We start from the raw sequence: 19,969 nt of genomic DNA on the forward strand, positions 1-19,969 counted from the left end.
GGTTTTTTTTTTTCTTTCAGTTTGTTTATATGATAGATCACATTGATGGATTTCCGTACATTGAACCACCCCTGCATACCTGGAATGAAGTCAACTTGTTCATAGTGGATGATATCTTTGATGTGTTCTTGGATTCAGATTGTGAGTATTTTATTAATATTGCATCAATGTTCATAAGGAAGATTAGCCTGAAATTCTCTTTCTTTGTTGGGTCTTTGTGAGATTGAGGTACCAAGGTGACAGTGCTTTCATAGAATGAGTTTGAAAATGTTCCTTCTGTTTCTGTTTTGTGGAATAGTTTGAAGAGTATTGGTGTTAGCTCTTATTTGAAGGTCTGATAGAATTCTGCACTGAAACCATCTGGCCCTGGGCTTCTTTTCGATGAGCAACTTTTGATGACAGTTTCTATGTCCTTGGTGGATATAGGACTATTTAATTTATTTACCTGGTCTTGATTCAGCTTTGGTAAGTGGAATTGATCAAGAAAGTGTCCATTTCATTTAGATTTTCAAATTTTGTGGTGTATATTCTTTTGAAGTAAGACCTAATGATTGTTTGGATTTCCTCAGTGTCCCCCTTTTTATTTCTGATTTTGTTTATTTGGATAGTGTCTTTCTGCCTTTTATTTATTTAATTTGGCTAAGGGTTTGTCTATATTTTTTATTTTCTCAAAGAATCAACTCTTGGTTTCATTAATTGTTTGAATTGTTTTATTTGTTTCTAACTTATTGATTTCATCCCTGAGTTTGATGATTTCCAGACATCTACTCTTCTTGGGTGTGTCTGCTTCTTTTTTTTTTTTTTTTTGTAGGCCTTTCAAGTGAGCTGTTAAGTTACTTGTATGAGATGTTTCAAATTTCTTCTTGAAGGCACTTAGTGCTATGAACTTTCCTCTTAGCACTGCTTTCATTGTGTCCCATAAGTTTGGGTATGTTGTGCCTTCATTTTCATTGACTTCTAGGAAGTCTTTAATTTCTTTCTCTATTTCTTCCCTGACCCAGCTCTCATTGAGTAGTGAGATATTCAGTTTCCATGTGAGTTTAGGCTTTTTGTTATTTCTCTTGTTTGTGAGGTCCTGCTTTTACCATGGGTCTCAGATTGGATACAAGGGATTATTTTAATCTTCTTGTATCTGTTCAGGCTTTCCTTGTGACCAATTATATGGTCTAATTTGGAGAAGGTTCCATGTGGTGCTGAGAAGAAGGTAAATTCTTTTGTGTTTGGTGAAAGGTTCTGTAGATGTCTGTTAGGTCCATTTGATTCATGACCTCTGTCAGAGTCATTTGTTCCTTTTTTAATTTCTGTTTTGTTGACCTGTCCTTTGTTGAGAGTGGGGTTTTGCAGTCTCCCACTATTCCATGTGCGGTTTAAGTTTTATTAATGTTTCTTTTACAGATGTGGGTGCCCTTGTATTTGGGGCATCAATGTTCAGGATTGTGATGTCTTCCTGGTGGAATTTTCCCTTGATGAGTATGAAGTGTCCTTCTCCATTTCTTTTTATTAATTTTGATTGAAAGTCTATTTGAATAGATATTAGAATGGCTACTCCTGCTTGCTTCTTGGGTTCATTTGCTTGGGAAACTGTCTTCCAGCCCTTTACTCTCAGGTAATGTTTATCTTTGTGACTTAGGTGTGTTTCTTGTATGCAACATATTGTTTACTCATCCGTTTTGTTTGTCTGTGTCTTTTTATTGGAGAGTTGAATCCATTGTTATTAAGAGAGATTAATGACCAGTGGCTGTTAGATCCTTTGATTTTTATGTTGCTTGTGGTTTGTGTGCTTGGCTACTTTTTTATTTTGCTGTAGTGAGGTTAATTATTTCCTGTGTTTTCCTGACTGTAGTTAGGTTTCCTGGGTTGTATTTTTCCTTCTAGTATCTTCTGTAACACTGGATTTGTGGGTGAGTATTATTTAAATTTGTTTTTGTCATTGAATATCCTGCTTTCTCCATCAAAGATGACTGAGAGTTTTGCTGGGAATAGTAGCCTTAGCTGACATCTGTGTTCTCTTAGGGTCTGCATGATATCCTTCCCAGCCCTTATGGCTTTCACAGTCTCTGCTGAGAAATCAGGTTTGTTTCTGATGGGTTTACTTAGCTTTTTTCCCTTGTAGCTGTTAGTATTTTTTCTTTGTTCTGTGTACTTATTGTGCTGATTATTATGTGGAGGTAGGATTTTCTTTTCTGGTCTAATTTATTAAGTGTTCTGTGGGTCTATTGTATGCTTATAGGCCTCTGCTTTAAGTTGGGGAAATTTTCTTCTATGATTTTGTTGAAAATTTTTTCTAGGCCTTGGAGGAGGGAATCTTCTTTTTCTTCTATTCCTATTATTCTTAGGTTTTTGTCTCTTCGTGTTGTCTTCAATTTCTTGAACGGTTTGTGTTAGGAAATTTTTTAGATTTAATATTTTCTTTGATGGATACATTGACTTCTTCCACTGTATCTTCCACACCTGAGATTCTTTCTTCCATCTCTTGTAGTCTGTTGTTTATCTCTGTAGTTCCTATTTTCTTCCCTAAGTTCTTCGTCTCCATGATATCTTCTGGTTTTTTTTTCTTTAATTTTTTTGAATTCTGTCTTCAGATCTTGAACTGTTTTGTTGATTTCCTTCAGCTGTCTGACTGTATTTTCCTGTTTTAACTTCAATTCCTTCACCTGCTTGTTTGAACGTTCCTCTGTTTCTTTTATTTCTTTCAGTGACTTAATTCTTTCCTCTCTGAAGGCCACAAACTGTCTGGCTGCATCTTCCTGTATTTTCTTTTCGGATGTCCATATTCTATTTGACTTTATCTACCTCCATTTCTTTATGGAAAGCCATAATATGTTTGACTTCTTCTATTTCTTTATGGATGGCCATAATCTGTTTGACTTTATCTTCCTCTAATTCTTTAAACATTTTTTATTTCCTCCATTAACCTCTTCATAAGCATAGATATAAGCTCATCTTCTTGGATTTCACTTATGATAGGGTGTCCAGGGCTGCTTGTCCTTGAATAACTGGGTTCTGGAGATACCATATTGCTTTGGCTTTTTTCGGTCATTCTTTTATGCTGCCCTCTATCCATCTGGCTTATATGATGACTGTTAGTTTCTGGTGCCTCCTGAAATCCTGGGGTGGGGAGAATCCCCTTGGCAGGAAGATTGTTGTACCTGAAGGAGGCCTCCTCAGCTTTTTGGCTATAGTCACCAAATGGCCAGTGCTTCTCAGGAATTGCCACAGCTCACCTCAGGTATATGGACTTGTGTGGTAACTGCGGTTGTTGGTAGTCAGGTGGCTCTCCTTTTACCAGGAAAAGTCTTGGAGATAGCTGCCCTGCCTCTGGGTTTCTTGCTCTGAATTTACTGGGCTGCTGCTGCTGCACTTACACTGTGTTTTCTGGGCACAGCCCTCTTGAAGAAGCAGGGAGCCCCGCTGCTTGGTCAGTTTAGCTAGGAAGACAGGTTGCACCTTGGTGCAGTGTCTAGGGCTCATCCCATGGATCCCAGGCTTTTGTAGGTTTGAGGTTGGAGCTCTGTGCCCCAGTACTCAAGAGGTAATCAGTGGGAGGTGAGTGCAGCACTCATGCATGCAGCTGGAGGCTAGAGAACAGAGCCTGTGGGAACCCAGAAACTTTTCCGGAGCTGGATGCCCTGAGGTCAGACCTGATGTTTCCCTCACTGTGGGGTTTCCTCCCAAAAGGGAGTCCCAGTCTGTGTTATTTTGGGGTCCACAGTTCAGTCTGGGATGGGGACTAGAGCATGCAGAAGCAGATGAGTGGCCCCATGCTGGTGGCTGGGTGCCTATAGGAACTTTTTAGGGGGCAGGGGGTTTGGCTGAGTGCCCTGAGGTTGGACCTGCTATTTCCTTCACAGTTGTATTTCATCTTGACAGAGAAACCCAGTCTCTGTGGCCCTGGAGCCCACAGTTCTGTCTGGGATGGTGAATCAGGCACACAGACAAGTCTTTGGGCTGGTGGCTGAGCACCCACTGGACCCTGGGACCTTCTCTAGGGATTGTCTGGGACCTGAGGTCCCAATTCATTCCTTCACTGTGGGTTTTTCTCTGGACTAGAAATTCCAGTGCCTGGTGTTGTGGGGCCCACAGTTCAGCCTGGGATAGAGGTCAGAGCCCACAGGCATGTGGCTCTGAGCTGGCAACCAAGTGCCTGCTGGACCCAAGAACTCTTCTGGGAATTATCTGGGTGACCTGAGAATGGACTTGACTGCTTCCCACACCATGGGGTTTCCTTTTACTTGGGAAACAAAATTGTTAGTGTTTTAGGGCCCAGAGTTTTGTCTGTTGGTTGCTGTGTAGTCACTGCTATCCTACTCTTCAGACACAGTGTCCTCTTGGCGTCGCCATCTTGGATCCCTCTCCTCTCTCTGATTTTGCTTCCCAACAGCAAAGACCAGAGAAAGGGCTGTAAAGACTGACCAGTTGATAAAGTGTTTGGTGTGCAAGTATGAGAACCCAAATTCAGATCTTCAGCACCTATATGAAAACTGGATTACAGAAGCCTTAGCAAGCTTCTGTAATTCTAGCACTGGGGGAGAAGGAGGCAGAGACAGGAAACCTCTGGAGAGTTCTCACCAGCCAGTCTAGTAAAGCAGTGCCCTCTATTCTCAGAGGAGACTGTCTAAAAAATGTGGGGAGATGAAGACATCTGACATGCCTACACACAAAAGTGAAAGGGTGGATTCAGACAAGGGACATAAAGTATAATTGTAGAAGACAGGCACAATTTATTACAGAGTAAAGTGTGTCACTCTTAATGGGTAGGAGTGGATCAAAGCCAAGAGACCATTATGCTGATGTACATTTTAAGCAAGATTTCTGCCATTTCTAAAATTTCTGAAGCATATGGCTTTCCTGAGGTGCATTTTCTTGGGCAGGTCATTGTCATAGCCATTTAGATCAATTGTTCTGCAAAGATCAATGTATGTCCTTGTTCGTTATCTGAAAGACTACTGCTGTCTTACAAGTTTCAACTAATGATCTTCTGGGAAGTTCAGGATGTCCCATATTGTCCCAGGATGGGAACTATGACTCTGGAGCTATTCTTCTAACCAATAATTAGAGGCCCACAGTTCCAATACTCATTTTTACCTGATGTTGATTCTGAGCGAGGGGTCAAGACCTAATGCCCTCCAATTCTTCTAATATTTAACTAGCTACATAACAGCTTGAGTCTAGCTCACTTGCATTTCTATTCCATCTTGATAGAAAAGATCTAAGAACACAACAAGAAATTTAAGTAGGAGAGGTATTCGTGTTAGAAAGAACAACAGAACAGGCAAAGAACAGTCAGTGCTTATTACTGATTAACAAGAAAAGCGGGCAGCAGCATTTTGCAGACGATATTGAAGGAAATGAGTGCATGTGGGAATCAAACAATTGGAGAACACATTCAAAGGGAATTCTGAGAACTCTCAAAATGTAAGGCTATTCTGCAAACTTTATAGGCATCCCACCACCATCACTGAACAACATGACATCCAGGACCACATAAAAGAGGCTTAAGAGGAGCCAATGAAAGAACAAGTTTCAAGCTAGACCCAACAATCATTGTGTTTTTTAATTTCACAAGCTTGAATTCCCTTCAGATAGGTAGGAATGAAGAACTGGAAACAAATTTCAAAAGTCCACTTACTGTCTTTATAGTTCCTCTTAATTATTGCACATAGACTTTAGTTAGAAAATAATGCACATAACTGTCACTCAAGAAAATTTTTAAGCTGCCTGTGGAATTATTTTTATCATTTATTTTTTTAATTTTATTTTTTTCTTATCAGTTACATTTTATTAACTCTGTATCCCAGCCGTATCCCACTCCTTAATTCCCTCCCAATCCCACTCTCTCTCCCTCATCTCCACCCTGCCCTTTTCCAAGTCCACTGATGGGGGGGCCTCCTCTCCATTCATCTGATCCTGTTTTATCAGGTATCTTCAGGACTGGCTGCAAAGTCCTCCTCTGTGGCCTAACAGGACTGCTCCTCCCTTGGGGATGGGGAGGTCGAGCCAGCCATTGAGTTCCTGTTAGAAACAATCCTTGTTCCCCTTACTATGGGAAACCAATTGGTCACTGAGCTACCACTTTTAAGAAGTCCTTCAGGAATTTTTATATAGACCTCAGGGATAAGGTCTATATAAAGATTGCCTTATGGTATCTGGTTAAGCCAGATGGTATTCAAACAGGACCAAAACAACTAACCTCAACATTATGTCTTTCAGATTAGACTAATTTCTTGCCAGATCAGTGGTTCTCTTGGTTATCCAGGTTCTTTTCTTTGCACTGTACGCATCCAGCTTATAAATTTTCTTTGTGTATGTTTTTATAAATCTCCCTTCCTACTCAAAACCTGCTTTTGGAAAGCAGTACTACTTTGATAATGTAGTACACTTACTAGAAGGGGAGAGTGCTCTCTCTAGACATATGCTTCCCACACAAATGAATATGCACATATGCCATTGCTTCCCCCCCCCTCACCGCACACTAACTTTCATCTCTCTAGGTAATCCATCCTACTTCTGATAATCCCTTATGCATAGGTTTGTATAGGTCTTTTTTTAGCCACCAAGCACAAAGATTGTCACAAAAATTGAAGCTTAATAACTTAGCTTCTCTCCATTTTCTTTCTGTTTATTTTTTATGTATTTGTTTGTTTGTTTGTTTATTTATTTATTTTTGGAAATTAAAACACCATTCCCCACTCCCATCACCTACCAGAGGCCTTGGAAGAGAAGGAGGATTTCTCACTCACTGTCTCTTGTCATAAATGCATAAATGATGGTTAAAGAAAGCTGGATCCCCAGAGATTCAAGCCCAACTTGCCAATAGTTCCACTGATTGGAATCTCTTGTCTTCTCATCAATTGTTACTGCTGACATAACCTTCTGGACTGGGTTTGTTAATCAAGGGTCAACAACATCCTGAGTCTTATTTCATTTACTTCCTAATTCTAATAAACTTCCTTCCTCCCTTCAGGAAGGAAGGTTTCAATTAAGAGGAAAGAGCTACACAATAGTTACATAGAGAGATGCTTTATTTTTTTCTTTCCACATTGTGTATCTTTTCACTTTTTAAAACTAATTTTCCATGTTTCCATGGAGCAATATTCACTAGAAAATAGTGAAAGCTGAAATCTTACTTTAGGGAGCCCCTTCTTGTAAAACACTCAACATTTCATAACTAAGTATGATGTTAGTTATGAATTTTTTCAAGTGCTTTATAAGCTTGAGGAATTTTCCTTCTAACAGTTATGTTTACTCCAAGCTTTTGTTGTACATAGCATTGCATTTTGTCACATGCTTTCCTTAAATCTAATGGCAAAAACATCATTTTCATTTCATTATATTAAAATATTGATTTTGAGACCAATCTGCTTTTGATGAAAGTAGAGGAAATCGGTCAGGCAGTTAGATTTTCATAACCAGCAGCCCTGCTTCTTGTCTTTGACAATCAGTTCTGATCTGGCTTGAAGTGTCATTGGTCCTGTATGCAGTTTTTGCCCTGACCATTAGCCAGAAATGCATGTATTAGATACACTTTTTTTTTCCTTCCTTAGCATAGCAACCTAATGAGCACTGTTGCCTGGAAGCTATGTGTGAACAAATACTTCATTGGTCCTCGGGTGTGCACCAGAATCCTACTCTGCCACTGGGATGGAGATGTCAGTGGATACTTCATGGAGATCTATGGTTGGACCAGCTGGACTAGCCATTCACCTCTCCTTATTTCAGCTTAGTTAGTTGTTTGAAATACCAAGTTACTTTCTTAAGCTGTCTGCAGCTGAGACAGCTGAGGTGGCTGTGGCTGCCCCAAGTACGGGCCTCCCTGCTCTAACGGCTAAACAGTGGATACCACTAGCAGATCTTCTACACTTTCACTTGCCCCTGTGGGCACAAATCTGAGAGTAGAGAACCCTAGATACTCTGTGCTTTCCGCTTACACCTGCACGTGAGTGCACCTTCTAGCAAGTACCTGCAGAGCCCCAGATTGTGGGTCCCTCTAAGCTAGCAGCCAGACATAAGATCCCTCCCACCAACACCCTTTCTGTGAGCAACATAGGGATCCCTGGGACAGCATTTGAAACATTGAAGGCCCTGTTCTGTGGCTCTCCCAGTGGAGTTCAGACAAACAATTCCTGGAGCCAAGATGGTGCAGCCCAGACAAATCTGAGTGCCTGGAACACAGTACTACAGGCCTGTAAGCCACTGAGCCATTCACGGCATGTGCATATGTGCACTGAGACCAGGAACCGAACCAGCACCCACACCTGTACTTACACTCCGTCCTTCCAGGCAGCTACACTTGCTAGCAACAAGTCATTCAAGGCATGCTTGCATGAACACTCCCACGCATATGCACATGTACCTGCTACCTCTTAGCTACATCTGAAACATCAATATCCACTTTCGAACTGATGGAACTCTCTCATCTTCCTGAAGAACACTCTAGGCTCCAGATACAGATAGACCCAGTCTGAAGTACAGGCTCCAGAAACAAACAGCTAAGGCTATAGACAATCAGATGGCTGGAGGCTTGCATAAGAACATATCCAACAAAAATCAGGACATCATGGCTTCACCAGCAACCCCCAACATCAATGGAAATTTTAATTCATAAGAAACACAGAAAAATTATCTAAAATCTATGCTTATCCAGTTATTAGAGACACATAAAGAGGAAACAAAGCTCTCAAAGAAATACAGGCAAACAAAGAGAGGCATATAAATAGGAAATAAACAAAAAAATAGAAGTTATCATGGACAGACAAGAAGCCAAATACAAACAGATGATGGAAATAGTGCAAGACATGAAAACAGAATTAGAATCAATAAAGAAAACATACACTGAGAAACTCCAGGAGATCAAAATTCGAGAGAAGTGATCAGAAACCACAGAGGTAAACATCACCAACAGAATTCAAGATATGGAGGAAAGAATCTGAGGAGTGAAGACACAATTGAAGAAATCAATACAACTCTCAATAAAGACATAAAATCAGAGAAGTTCCGAGTAAAGACATGCAAGAAATCAAGGACACGATGAAAAGACAAAACCTAAGAATAATTGGAATAGATGAAAAAGATGAAAAAGCCTTCTGGCATAGGCTTCTAGTGCCAGAACATATTTTCAAGAAAATCATAGAAGAAAATTTTCCCAACTTAAAGAAAGAGATGTCTGTAAATACACAAGAGGCTTACAGAACACCAAATAGTCTTGACCAAAAAAGAAACTCCTCATCTCACATAAGAGTCAAAACACTAAATCTACAGAACAAAGAAAATAACCAAGGGAAGAAGGCCAAGTAATATATAAAGTTAGATCTATGGAAATCACAACAGACTTCTCAACAGAAACCATGAAAGCCAGAAGGGCCTGGGCATATTTCATTACACACTCTAAGAGAGCACAGACGTTAACCCAGATGACTATACCCAGCAAAACTTTCAGTCAACATAGAGGAGAAAACAAAATATTCCATGACAAAACTAAACTTAAAAATATCTACACAGCAACCCAGCCAGATGATACTAAAAGGAAAACTACAAGCTAACAAAATCAACTTCACCCAAGAAAACACAGATATAGATAACATCACAACAAAAAAATTGAAAGAAAACAGGTACACAAACACACTATCACCACAAACTCCACAATGAAAGGAACTAATATTCATTGGTCACTATTATCTATCTATTAACATCAATGGACTCAACTTTCCAATAAAAAGACACAAGGTAACAGAATGGTTGTGGAAATAGGATCCAACCTTCTACTGCATTCAAGAAATACCTCTACAACAAAAATAAACACTACCTCAGAGTAAAGGGCTGGAAAAAGGCTTCTTAAGTAAACAGAGCCAGAAAAATGGCTGGAGTCACCATCCTAATAATAAAAGAGACTTTCAACCACAATTATTCAAAAAAGATGAGGAGGGACACTTCATTCTCATCAAAGGAAAAATCCACATCACAATCCTGAACATCTATGCCCCCCCAAAAGGGCACCTGCATTCATAAATGAAACATTATTAAAGCTTAATTTGCACATCGATCCCAACACATTAATAATGGGAGCCTTCAAAACTCCACTCTCACCAAGGGACGGATCATTGAGACAGGAAATAGGGAAATAATGACACTTACAGAGGTCCTAAATCAAACAGACCTAATAGATGTCTACATAACTATTCACCCAAACCAGAAAGAGTATACTCTCTTCTCAGGACCTCTACAAAATTGACCATCTAGTCAAGCACGAAGCAAGCCTCAACAGATACAAGAAGACTGAAATAATCACTTGTATCCTATCAGATCACCATGGCCTAAAATTAGACCTCAAAAACAACAGAAATAAGAAAACCCCACACACTCATGGAAACTAAACAACTCTCTATTCAATGACAGTTGGGTCATGGAAGACATAAAAAAAGAAATTAGAGACCTCCTAAAAGTCAATGAAAATGAAGGCACAACTTACCCATACTGATGGAACACAGTGAAAGCAGTGCTAAGAGGAAAGTTCATAGCACTAAGTGCCTTCAGAAAAAAAGTTTGAAATATTTCTTTTCTTTTTTTTTTTTTAAGCTTTTTAGTTTATTTGTCCTCTCAGAAATGTGCACATCACAGCAGATCAAGTCACCGCAGATCTACTCCTTTGGCTGTCTCCAATCTCCACTCACTTTTTGCCAGCACCAACGTTGGCCTTCGCAGTCCCCCTGACCTTCTTCATTCTGTTCTTGCGTTCCTTTCGTTGTTTATGGGAGGTCTTTTTCTTTTCATAAAGGCCATGTCTTGCAAGTCTGTGCTTAGGCTCATTCTTCTTTGCATAATCTAAAGAATCATAGATCATGCCAAAGCCAGTTGTCTTGCCACCACCAAAGTGGGTTCTGAATCCAAATACAAAGATGACATCTGGTGTGGTTTTGTACATTTTGGCCAGCTTTTCCCGAATTTCTGTCTTTGGTACTGTTGCCTTTCCAGGGTGAAGAACATCGATGACCATCTGTTTCCTCTGAAGCAGACGGTTTGTCATGAACTTCCTGGTCCGGATGGTCACTGTGTCATTCATGATGACCGTGGCGTGCGACGTGCAGAGGAGGAAGATGAAATATTTCTTACAGACAACTTCAAAACACATCTAAAAGCCCTAGACAGGGGGGAGAAGTAGAGAAACCCAAGAGGAGTATATGATTGAAAATGATCAAACTCAGAGCAGAAATAAATTATAAACAAAGAGAACAATTCAAAGGATCAATGAAACCAAGAGCTGGCTCTTTGAGAAAATCGACAGGATAGACAAACCCTTAGCCAAACTAACTAAAAGGCAGAGAGAAACTGTCCAAATCAGCAAAACCAGAAATGAAAAGGGGGACATTAATTTGCACAGGAGAGAACTTCCTGAACAGAACAACAAAAGAACAGGCTCTAAGATCAAAAATCAATAAACTGGAACTCACAAAACTGAAAAGATTTGTAAAGCAAACGACGCTGTCATCAGAACAAAACGACAGCCTACAGACTGGGAAAGAACCTTCACCAACCCTAAATCTGACAGAGGACTAATATCCATAATATATAAAGAACTCAAGAAGTTAAAAAGCAACAAATCAAGTAATCCAATTAAAAATGGGATACAGAGGTAAACAGAGAATTCTCTGTAGAGGAATATAGAAAGGCAGAGAAACAAATAAATGCTCAAGCCCTTAGTCATCAGGGAAATACAAATCAAAATGAACCTGAGATTTTATCTTACACCCATCAGAATGGCTAAGATCCAAAACTCAAGTGACAATACATGTTGGAGAGAATGTGGAGAAAGGGGAACCCTCTTCCCTTGCTGGTGGGAATGTAAACTTGTACAACCACTTTGGAAATCAATCTGGTATTTTCTCAGATAATTAGGAATAGTGTTACCTCAAGATGCAGCTACACCATTCCCAAGCATTTATCCAAAAGATGCTCAAGTACACAATAAGGAAATTTGCTCAACAATGTTTGTAGTAACTTTATTTGGGATATCCAGAATCTGGAAAGAACCCAGATGTCCCTCAGTTGAGGAATGGATACAGAAATTGTGACGCATTTACACAGTGGAATACTACTCAGCAACTAAAAACAAGGAAAACATGAAGTTTGCAGGAAAATGGTGGGAACTAGAAAAGATCATCCTGAGTGAGGTATCCCGGGAGCAGAAAGACACACACAGTATATACTCTCTTATAAGTGGATATTAGACATACAATATAGGATAAACAATCTAAAATCTGTACACCAAAAAAAGATAAGCAAGAAGGAGGACCCTGGGTAAGATTATCAATCATCACTCAGAAAGACAAACAGGATGGACATTGGAAGAAGGAGAAAACAGGAAACAGGAGAGGAGCCTGTCATAGAGGGCCCCTGAAAGACTCTACCCAGAAGTGTATCAAAGCAGATGCTGAGACTCATAATGAAACTTTGGGCAGAGTGCAGGGAATCTTATGAAAGAAGGGGCAGACAGAAAATCCTGGAGGGGACAGGAGGTTCACAAGGAGATCAACAGAACCAAAAAATCTAGGCCCAAGGTTCTTTGCAGAGACTGATACTCAAAACCAAGGACCTTGACCCCTGCTTAGATGCAGCCTATGGCTGCTCTGTTTCCAAGTGGGTGCCCTAGTAAGGGAATCAGGTGCTGTCCCTGAGATGAACTCAGTGGCTCCCTCTTTGATCATCTCCCCCTGAGAGGATGCAGCCTAGCCAGGCCACAGAGAGAGATAATGCAGCCAGCCCTAATAGACCTGATAGGCTAGGGTCAGATAGAAGGGAAGGAAGTCCTCCCCTATAAGTGGACTAGGAGAAGAGGAAGGAAGGATGGGATTAGGAGGAGAGGAGGGACACGTAGTGATTACATTTCAGTAAATAATAAATTAAAAAAAGAAATTAAAAAGCCATCTGAAACGACAGAGAAAGCTCCTCAGAGAAAACCCTTTCTTGGGAAGCCTCTCCTACAGTAGCTTGTTTGCATTCACTCTGCAATTAATCCTTCTTTTAAAAGCGTTTACTCTCAGGGAAAATCCTTTTAAAACTGTTGTTAGAAAATTCATTTCTCAAGTTCACAAGACAAAGAATTCAGAGTCAGTCACTCAGTGGCAGGCTTGATGACCGTGGACATGTGGCACTTTAGCCTGAATTTCAGAAACCTGGGATTAAAAAGTCTCTATTTTTCTTTTTTAATTAAATTTTTATTTTTTATATTAATTACAGTTTATTCACTTTGTATCTAAGCTGTAGCCCCCTCCTTCTTCCCTTCCCAATCTCACCTTCCCTCCCTCATCTCCTCCTATGCCCCTTTCCAAGTCCATGGATAGGAGAGGTCCTCTTCCCCTTCCATCTGAACCTAGCTTATCAGGTCTCATCTGAACTGGCTGCATTGTCCTCATCTTTGGCTTGGCAAGGCTGCTCCCCCATCCAGGGGAAGCGGTCAAAATGCTAGCCACTGAGTTCAGGTCAGAGACAGTCCCTGTTCCCCTCACTAGGGAACCCACTTGGATACTGAGCTGCCATGGGCTACATCTGTAAAGGGGTTCTTGGTTATATCCATGAATGGTCCTTGAGAAAAAAAAAACAAAAAACTGTGAACAGATATTTTGATTGTGTTGCTATGTTTGTGGAGCTCCTGTCCTCTCCAGGTCTTACTATCTCTCCCTTCTTTCCTAAGATTCCCTGCACACTGTCGAAAGTTAGTCTATGAGTCTCAGCATCTGCTTTAATACACCGCTGAGTACAGTCTTTCAGAGACCCTCAGTGGTAGGCTCCTTAATTACAACTAACTAGCCCACATCCTTCTGAGGACAAGTCATTCTTGTGAAAAATTTTTATATTAGCAGATTTGGTTTGGTTTTGTACTTTGGGTGTTTTTTTGTTTGTTTGTTTGCTTTTCTTTTTTTGTATCTGTATTTTAAAAGGATATTTTTGTGTGGTTTTTTAAATGACATTTTATCAGACCCAGTTATCAGTGTAATAGAACCTTCACAGAATTAGTTGGATTTTTAAAATTTTCTACAACAGTTTACCAAAGATTAGTATTTTCTTTTAAGTCTTCTATAACATTTACCAGTGAGAACATATTGAAATGAGATTTTGTTTTTTTGGGAAAAAAATAAAGTGCTAATTTTAATCTTTTTAGTTGTTTAGTTCTATCCAGTGTCTCTATTTTTAGTTTTGTCAGTTTGTGATTTCCTATAAAAATGCCCTTCATGAGTATTATCTAATCTAACTGCATGCTGATGGCTTTAGATTGAATTTTTTCCTTTTCTAAATTCAAACTCAATGTCTAGCTTCAATCTTTTGAGAAGCTATAGCCGCTAGGAAGCACAATTTAAGTGATATCAAAAGGCTGGGTGAATAGTATTAGTGTCCTTAACAAGTGATATCGAGTCTTAGGCTTTGTGATGTAGAAGAGAGAAGTTTTCATCTTAAAGACTACTTTTGTTTATTTCACTGTACCCTTTTCTTTCTGTTGTCGTTTGCATTCTCTTGCCAGCTTTTTTTATCTTTGAATTAAAAAGTATCACACACCTAGGGATATATCCAAAATATGCTCAAGTACACAACAAGGACATTTGTTCAACCATGTTCGTAGCAGCTTTATTCATAAGAGCCAGAATCTGGAAACAACCCAGATATTACTCTATGTAGGAATGGATACAGAAATTGTGGTACTTTTACACAATGGAATACTACTCAGCAATTAAAAACAAGGAAATCATGAAATTTGCAGATATGTGGTGGGAACTAGAAAAGATCACCCTGAGTGAGGTATCCCAGAAGCAGAAAAACACACATGGTATATACTCACTCATAAGTGGATATTAGACATATAATATAAGATAAGCATGCTAAAATCTGTACATCTAATGAAGCTAATCAAGAAGTAGGACCCTGGATTAAGATGCTCAATCTTCATTCAGAAAGGCCAAGGAGACAGGCATCAGAAGAGGGAGAAAACAGGGAACAGGACAGGAGCCTATCACAGAGGGCCTCTGAAAGACTCCACCCAGCAGGGTATCAAAACATATGCTGAGATTCATAGCCAAACTCTGGACAGAATGCAGGGAATCTTACAAAAGAAGGAGGAGATAAAAAGACATGGAAGGAACAGGAGCTCCACGAGGGGAGCAACAGAACCAAAAAATCTGGGCCCGAGGGGTCTTTTCTGAGACTGATACTCCAAACAAGACTCCAAGACTGATATCTCCATGCATGGAGATAACTTCAAACCCTTGTACAGAAGTAGCCCAAGGCAGCTCAGTATCCAAGAGGGTTCCCCAATTACAGGACCAGGGACCATCTCTGACATGAACACATGGGCTGGCTCTTTGATCACCTCCACTTGAGGGGGGAACAGCCTTACCAGTCCACAGAGGAAAACAAAGAAGCCAATCCTTTTTTTTTTTACATATATATTTATTTTTTTATTATTACAATTTATTCACTTTGTATCCCAGCTGTAGCCACCTCCATTGTCCTATACCAATCCTACCCTTCCTCCTCCTTCTCCTCCCATGCTCCTCTCCCAGTCCACTGATAGGGGAGGTCCTTCTCCCCTTCCATCTGACCTTAGCCTATCATGTATCATCAGGACTACCTGCATTGTCTTCCTCCATGGCCTAATAAGGCTGTTCCCCCCTCAGGGGGAGGTGATCAAAGAGAAAGCCACTGAGTTCATGTCAGAGACAGCACCTGTTCCCCTTACTAGGGAACCCACTTGGAGGCTGAGCTGTCATGGGCTGCATCTAAGCAGGGGATCTAGGTTATCTCCATGCATGGTCCTTGGTTGGAGTATTGGTCTTTGCCAAGACCCCTGGACCCAGATTTTTTGGTTCTGTTGCTCTCCTTGTGGAGCTCCTGTCCCCTCCAGGTCATTCTATCTCCCCCTTCTTTCTTTTTTTTTTTCTTTTTCTTTTTAGTTACAATTTGTTAACTCTGTGTCCCAGCTGTATACCTCTCCCTCATTCCCTCCCCTTCCCCAACTCCCTCCCTGATCTCCTCCCTGCCCCTTTCCAAGTCCACTGATAGGGGAGGACCTCCTCCCCTTTCATTTGACCCTGCTTTATCCGGTATCTTCAAGGCTTGCTGCAAAGTCCTCCTCTGTGGCCTAACAGGACTCCTGTTAGAAATAGTCCTTGTTCCCCTTACTTTGGAAAACTACTTGGTTACTGACCTACCACGGGCCACATCCAAGCAGAAGTTCTATGTTATATCCATCGATAGTCCTTGGTTGAGTGTCAGTCTCAGAAAAGGCCCTGTGCCCGGATATATTTGGTACTTGTAGAGCTCCTATCCTTTCCATGTCATACTAACTCCCCTTCTTTCATATGATTCCCTGCACTCTGCCATGGTTTGGTTATGAGTCTTAGTGTCTGCTTTGAAACACTGCCAGGTAGAGTCTTTCAGATGCCTTTTGCGGTAGACTCCTGTTATACATTCAATGCACATCCCATTTGTCTTTCTAAATGAGGATTGATCATCTTCACCCATGTCCACTTACTTGATTATCTTCTTTAGGTGTGTAGATTTCATTATGTTTATCATATCTTGTAGGTCTATATAAGCGAGTATATACCAAGTTTGTCTTTCTCCTTCCGGGATACTTCACTCAGAATGATCTTTTCTAGATCCCACCATTTGCCAGCAAATTTCATGATTTCCTCCGTTTTGATTGCTGAGTAGTATTCCATTGTGTAAAAATACCACAATTTCTGTATCCATTCCTCCGTTGATGGACATCTGGGTTGTTTCCAAGTTCTGGCTATTACAAATAAAGCTGCTACAAACATGGTTGAACAAATGTCCTTGTTATGTACTTGAGCAAATTTTGGGTATATATCTAGGAGTGGTATAGCTGGGTCTTGAGGTAGCACTACTCCTAATTATCTGAGAAAGCGCCAGATTGACTTCCAAAGTGGTTGTACCAGTTTACATTCCCACCAGCAATGGAGGAGGGTTCCTTTTTCTCCACAACCTCTCCAGCATGTGTTGTCTCTTGAGATTTTCATCTTGGCTATTCTGATGGGTGTAAGGTGAAATCTCAGGGTTGTTTTGATTTGCATTTCCCTAATGGCTAATGAGGTTGAGCATTTCTTTAAGTGTTTCTCTGCCATTTGATGTTCCTCTTTTGAGAATTCTCTGTTTAGCTCCATTCCCCATTTTTTAATGGGATTACTTGGTTTGTTGCTTTTCTGCTAAAGAAGCCAATCCTGATGAGACCTGATAGACTAGGGTCAGATGGAAGGGGAGGAGGCCTTCCCCTATCATTGGACTGGGGTAGGGGCATAGAAGAAGAAGAAGAGGGAGGGGGGGATGGGATTCGGAGGGGATGAGGGAGGGAGTAACAGCTGGGAAACAAAGTGAATAAACTGTAAATAACAAAAATTTAAAAAATTTGAAAAAGAATAATAAAAAAAACAAACCTTCCAAAAACAACAACAACAACAAAGAAGCTAAGCAAGAAGGAGGACCCTGTGTAAGATGATCAATCCTCACTCAGAAAGACAAAAGGGATAGACATTGGAAGAAGGAGAAAACAGGAAACAGGACAGGAGCCTACCACACAAGACCTCTGTCAGACTTTACTCAGCAGTGTATGAACACAGATGCAGAAACTCATAACCAAGTTTTAGGCAGAGTGCAGGGAATCTTATGAAACAAAGGAGAGATAGAAAGACCTGGAGGGGAAAGGAGCTCCACAAGGAGAGCAACAGAACCAAAGAATCTGGGCACAGGGGTCATTTCTTAGACTGATACTCCAACCAAGAACCATTCATGGATATAACCTAGAACCCCTGCACAGATGTAGCCCATGGCAGCTCAGTCTCCAAGTAAGGTGTCCAGTAAGAGGAACAGGGATTGTCTCTGACATGAACTCAGTGGAAGGCTCTTTGACCAACCCCCTTCCTGAGTCCAGAGCAGCCTTCCCAGGCCACAGAAGACAAATGCAGCCAGTCCTGATGAGAGCTGATAGACTAGGGTCTGATGGAAAGGGAAGAGAACCTCCCCCATCCATGGACTTGGAGAGGGGCATGGGAGGAGATGAGGGAGGGAGGGTGAGATTGGGAGGGAATGAGGGAGGTGGCTACAGTTGGGATACAAAGTGAATAAGCCATAATTAATATAAAAAAATAAAAATTTAATTAAAAATAGTATCACATGTACATGGCATATAATTGAAATTTAAAAATCTTTTTGAGTTATTTCATGTATATGAGCATTTTGTTTGCATGTATATATAATGCCACATGCATGCCTGATACCCTTGGTCAGATGTGGGGATCAGAACCCAGAACTGGAGTTAAAGATGGTTGTGATCCCATTATGTAGGTTCTAGGAACCAAACCTGGGTCCCATGAAAGAGCAGTGAGTTCTCTTAATTGCCCTTGTTTTTTTTTTTTCAGAACTTGTTAAATTTATTAACTGTGTTATATAGTCCATTTATGTTTGATGTTATTATTTATATGGATTAATTTCCCTCTGTGATATTTGTTTTCATTTGAATAACTTGCATCTATTTGTTGGAAGGTGGCTGGCCTTTTAGATAATTAGCAACTCTAGGCATGAACAACCCCCTTCCAGCCCAGAGTAGACATTTAATACAGTTATTTGCCTGGTTATGTGTTTTGTAACTAGCTGGATTCTCTTAATGAAATATTTTCTATCCCAGTTGTTAAGGCACTCAGTTTCCTCCTGAATGAAATTCAGTTTGTAGTATGCCCACAGTCAACCCAACAAATCAGTCCTTTGCTAGAGGTCTCTTCTACTTCTGGCTACACCTTAAAATTCATTTACAGCAGGAATAGATTACACTTAAAAGGAATCCAATAAAAACTGCCTTCTTCTTTGCTCTCCCCAATCTCTGCCTACAAATCTAGTCACCTTTCTCCACAATCTCTTTGTTTTGAGACACCATATATAGGTGAGCCTTTTATCACAGTGCCTAACTACAGTCAAGAGGTTCCACTATCTTTAAGATCACTTTTAGATTCCACGGAAATACTTACTGTCTCTAGGATGAGATTAGGGTCTTTTACTCAGAGTTTCTCTCTGGTTTCTCCCCTACCCCAGGCAAAACCTGTGAGTCAAGGCTCTGGAATGTCAAATTTCTGCATGAAAGTCAACCCCACCCACACTTTCTTAGAGCTGAGAATTTAAGAAGGGTAAAGCAGTAACTGAGGCTTTTCTCATGGTATGTAAATATTTCACGAGCTGGGGCAAGGGTTATCTGGGCTGGCATCTGAGTCTGCAGCAGCAAGACTGAATTCCAGTTTATGCACAGAGTACTGCACAAGGCCCAAGGGTTACTGATATCTCCTCCAACCAGGAGTAAAATGTATGTTTGGGAGCAGGGGTACCTTAAATACCAGATTTTTACTTACATAATGAGTTGTCATAGGTTTTTTTTTTTACTAGATCTGTGTGTTTACTGTTTGTCCTCTGGACCTTTCCTAGCATCTTTTAGTGATTTCCAAAATATTTTCCACAAGGTTTACTGAGAACAATGTCATTGGAGTTCACGTTGCTATGCCATTATTCAATGTCCAATTTCCTTATATTGCTGCATTTGGTAAGCTTTCCCTTAGGAAATATTAAGTCTCCCAAACAATTCAGAGGGAAGATTTGCCTTGAAATAAGTAACTTTAACTCAGATAATGGGGCTTACCAAGCTTGTGAGGCAGAGAAGTCTTCAATAGCTTTTCCCTTTAGAGATTAAGAAGATACAAAAAGAACAAGCAAGAACATTCCAAGAATAGAACAAGAAGCCCTGTAAATGTTAATGCTCAATTTCAACTAAGCACAGATAACCGCAACGGAACCAAGAAAAACAAGAGACTTGACCAAAGAAACTCAGTAAACTTCTGACTAAACAAGCCCACAGCCTTTGATAAGATCCAAGTGGAAAGCTTTACCATTTACTACCAGTAAGAACTTTAGCAATATTTTTTGCTAT

At 40.3% G+C, this 19,969-nt stretch overlaps 1 protein-coding gene across 1 annotated transcript; it reads right to left on the bottom strand.

The window, feature by feature from the left end:
• Positions 1-10,562: 10,562 nt before the first annotated feature.
• LOC129665556 (40S ribosomal protein S24-like) lies at positions 10,563-11,085 on the bottom strand. Its single transcript, XM_055592296.1, has one exon. It carries the CDS (start codon positions 11,054-11,056, stop codon positions 10,664-10,666), a length of 393 nt encoding a protein of 130 aa, XP_055448271.1. The 5' UTR covers positions 11,057-11,085; the 3' UTR covers positions 10,563-10,663.
• Positions 11,086-19,969: the final 8,884 nt, after the last annotated feature.

This window comes from Psammomys obesus, unplaced genomic scaffold (assembly GCF_907164565.1).
Source record: "Psammomys obesus unplaced genomic scaffold, mPsaObe1.curated_primary_1811, whole genome shotgun sequence".
Taxonomy (NCBI): Eukaryota; Metazoa; Chordata; class Mammalia; order Rodentia; family Muridae; genus Psammomys; species Psammomys obesus.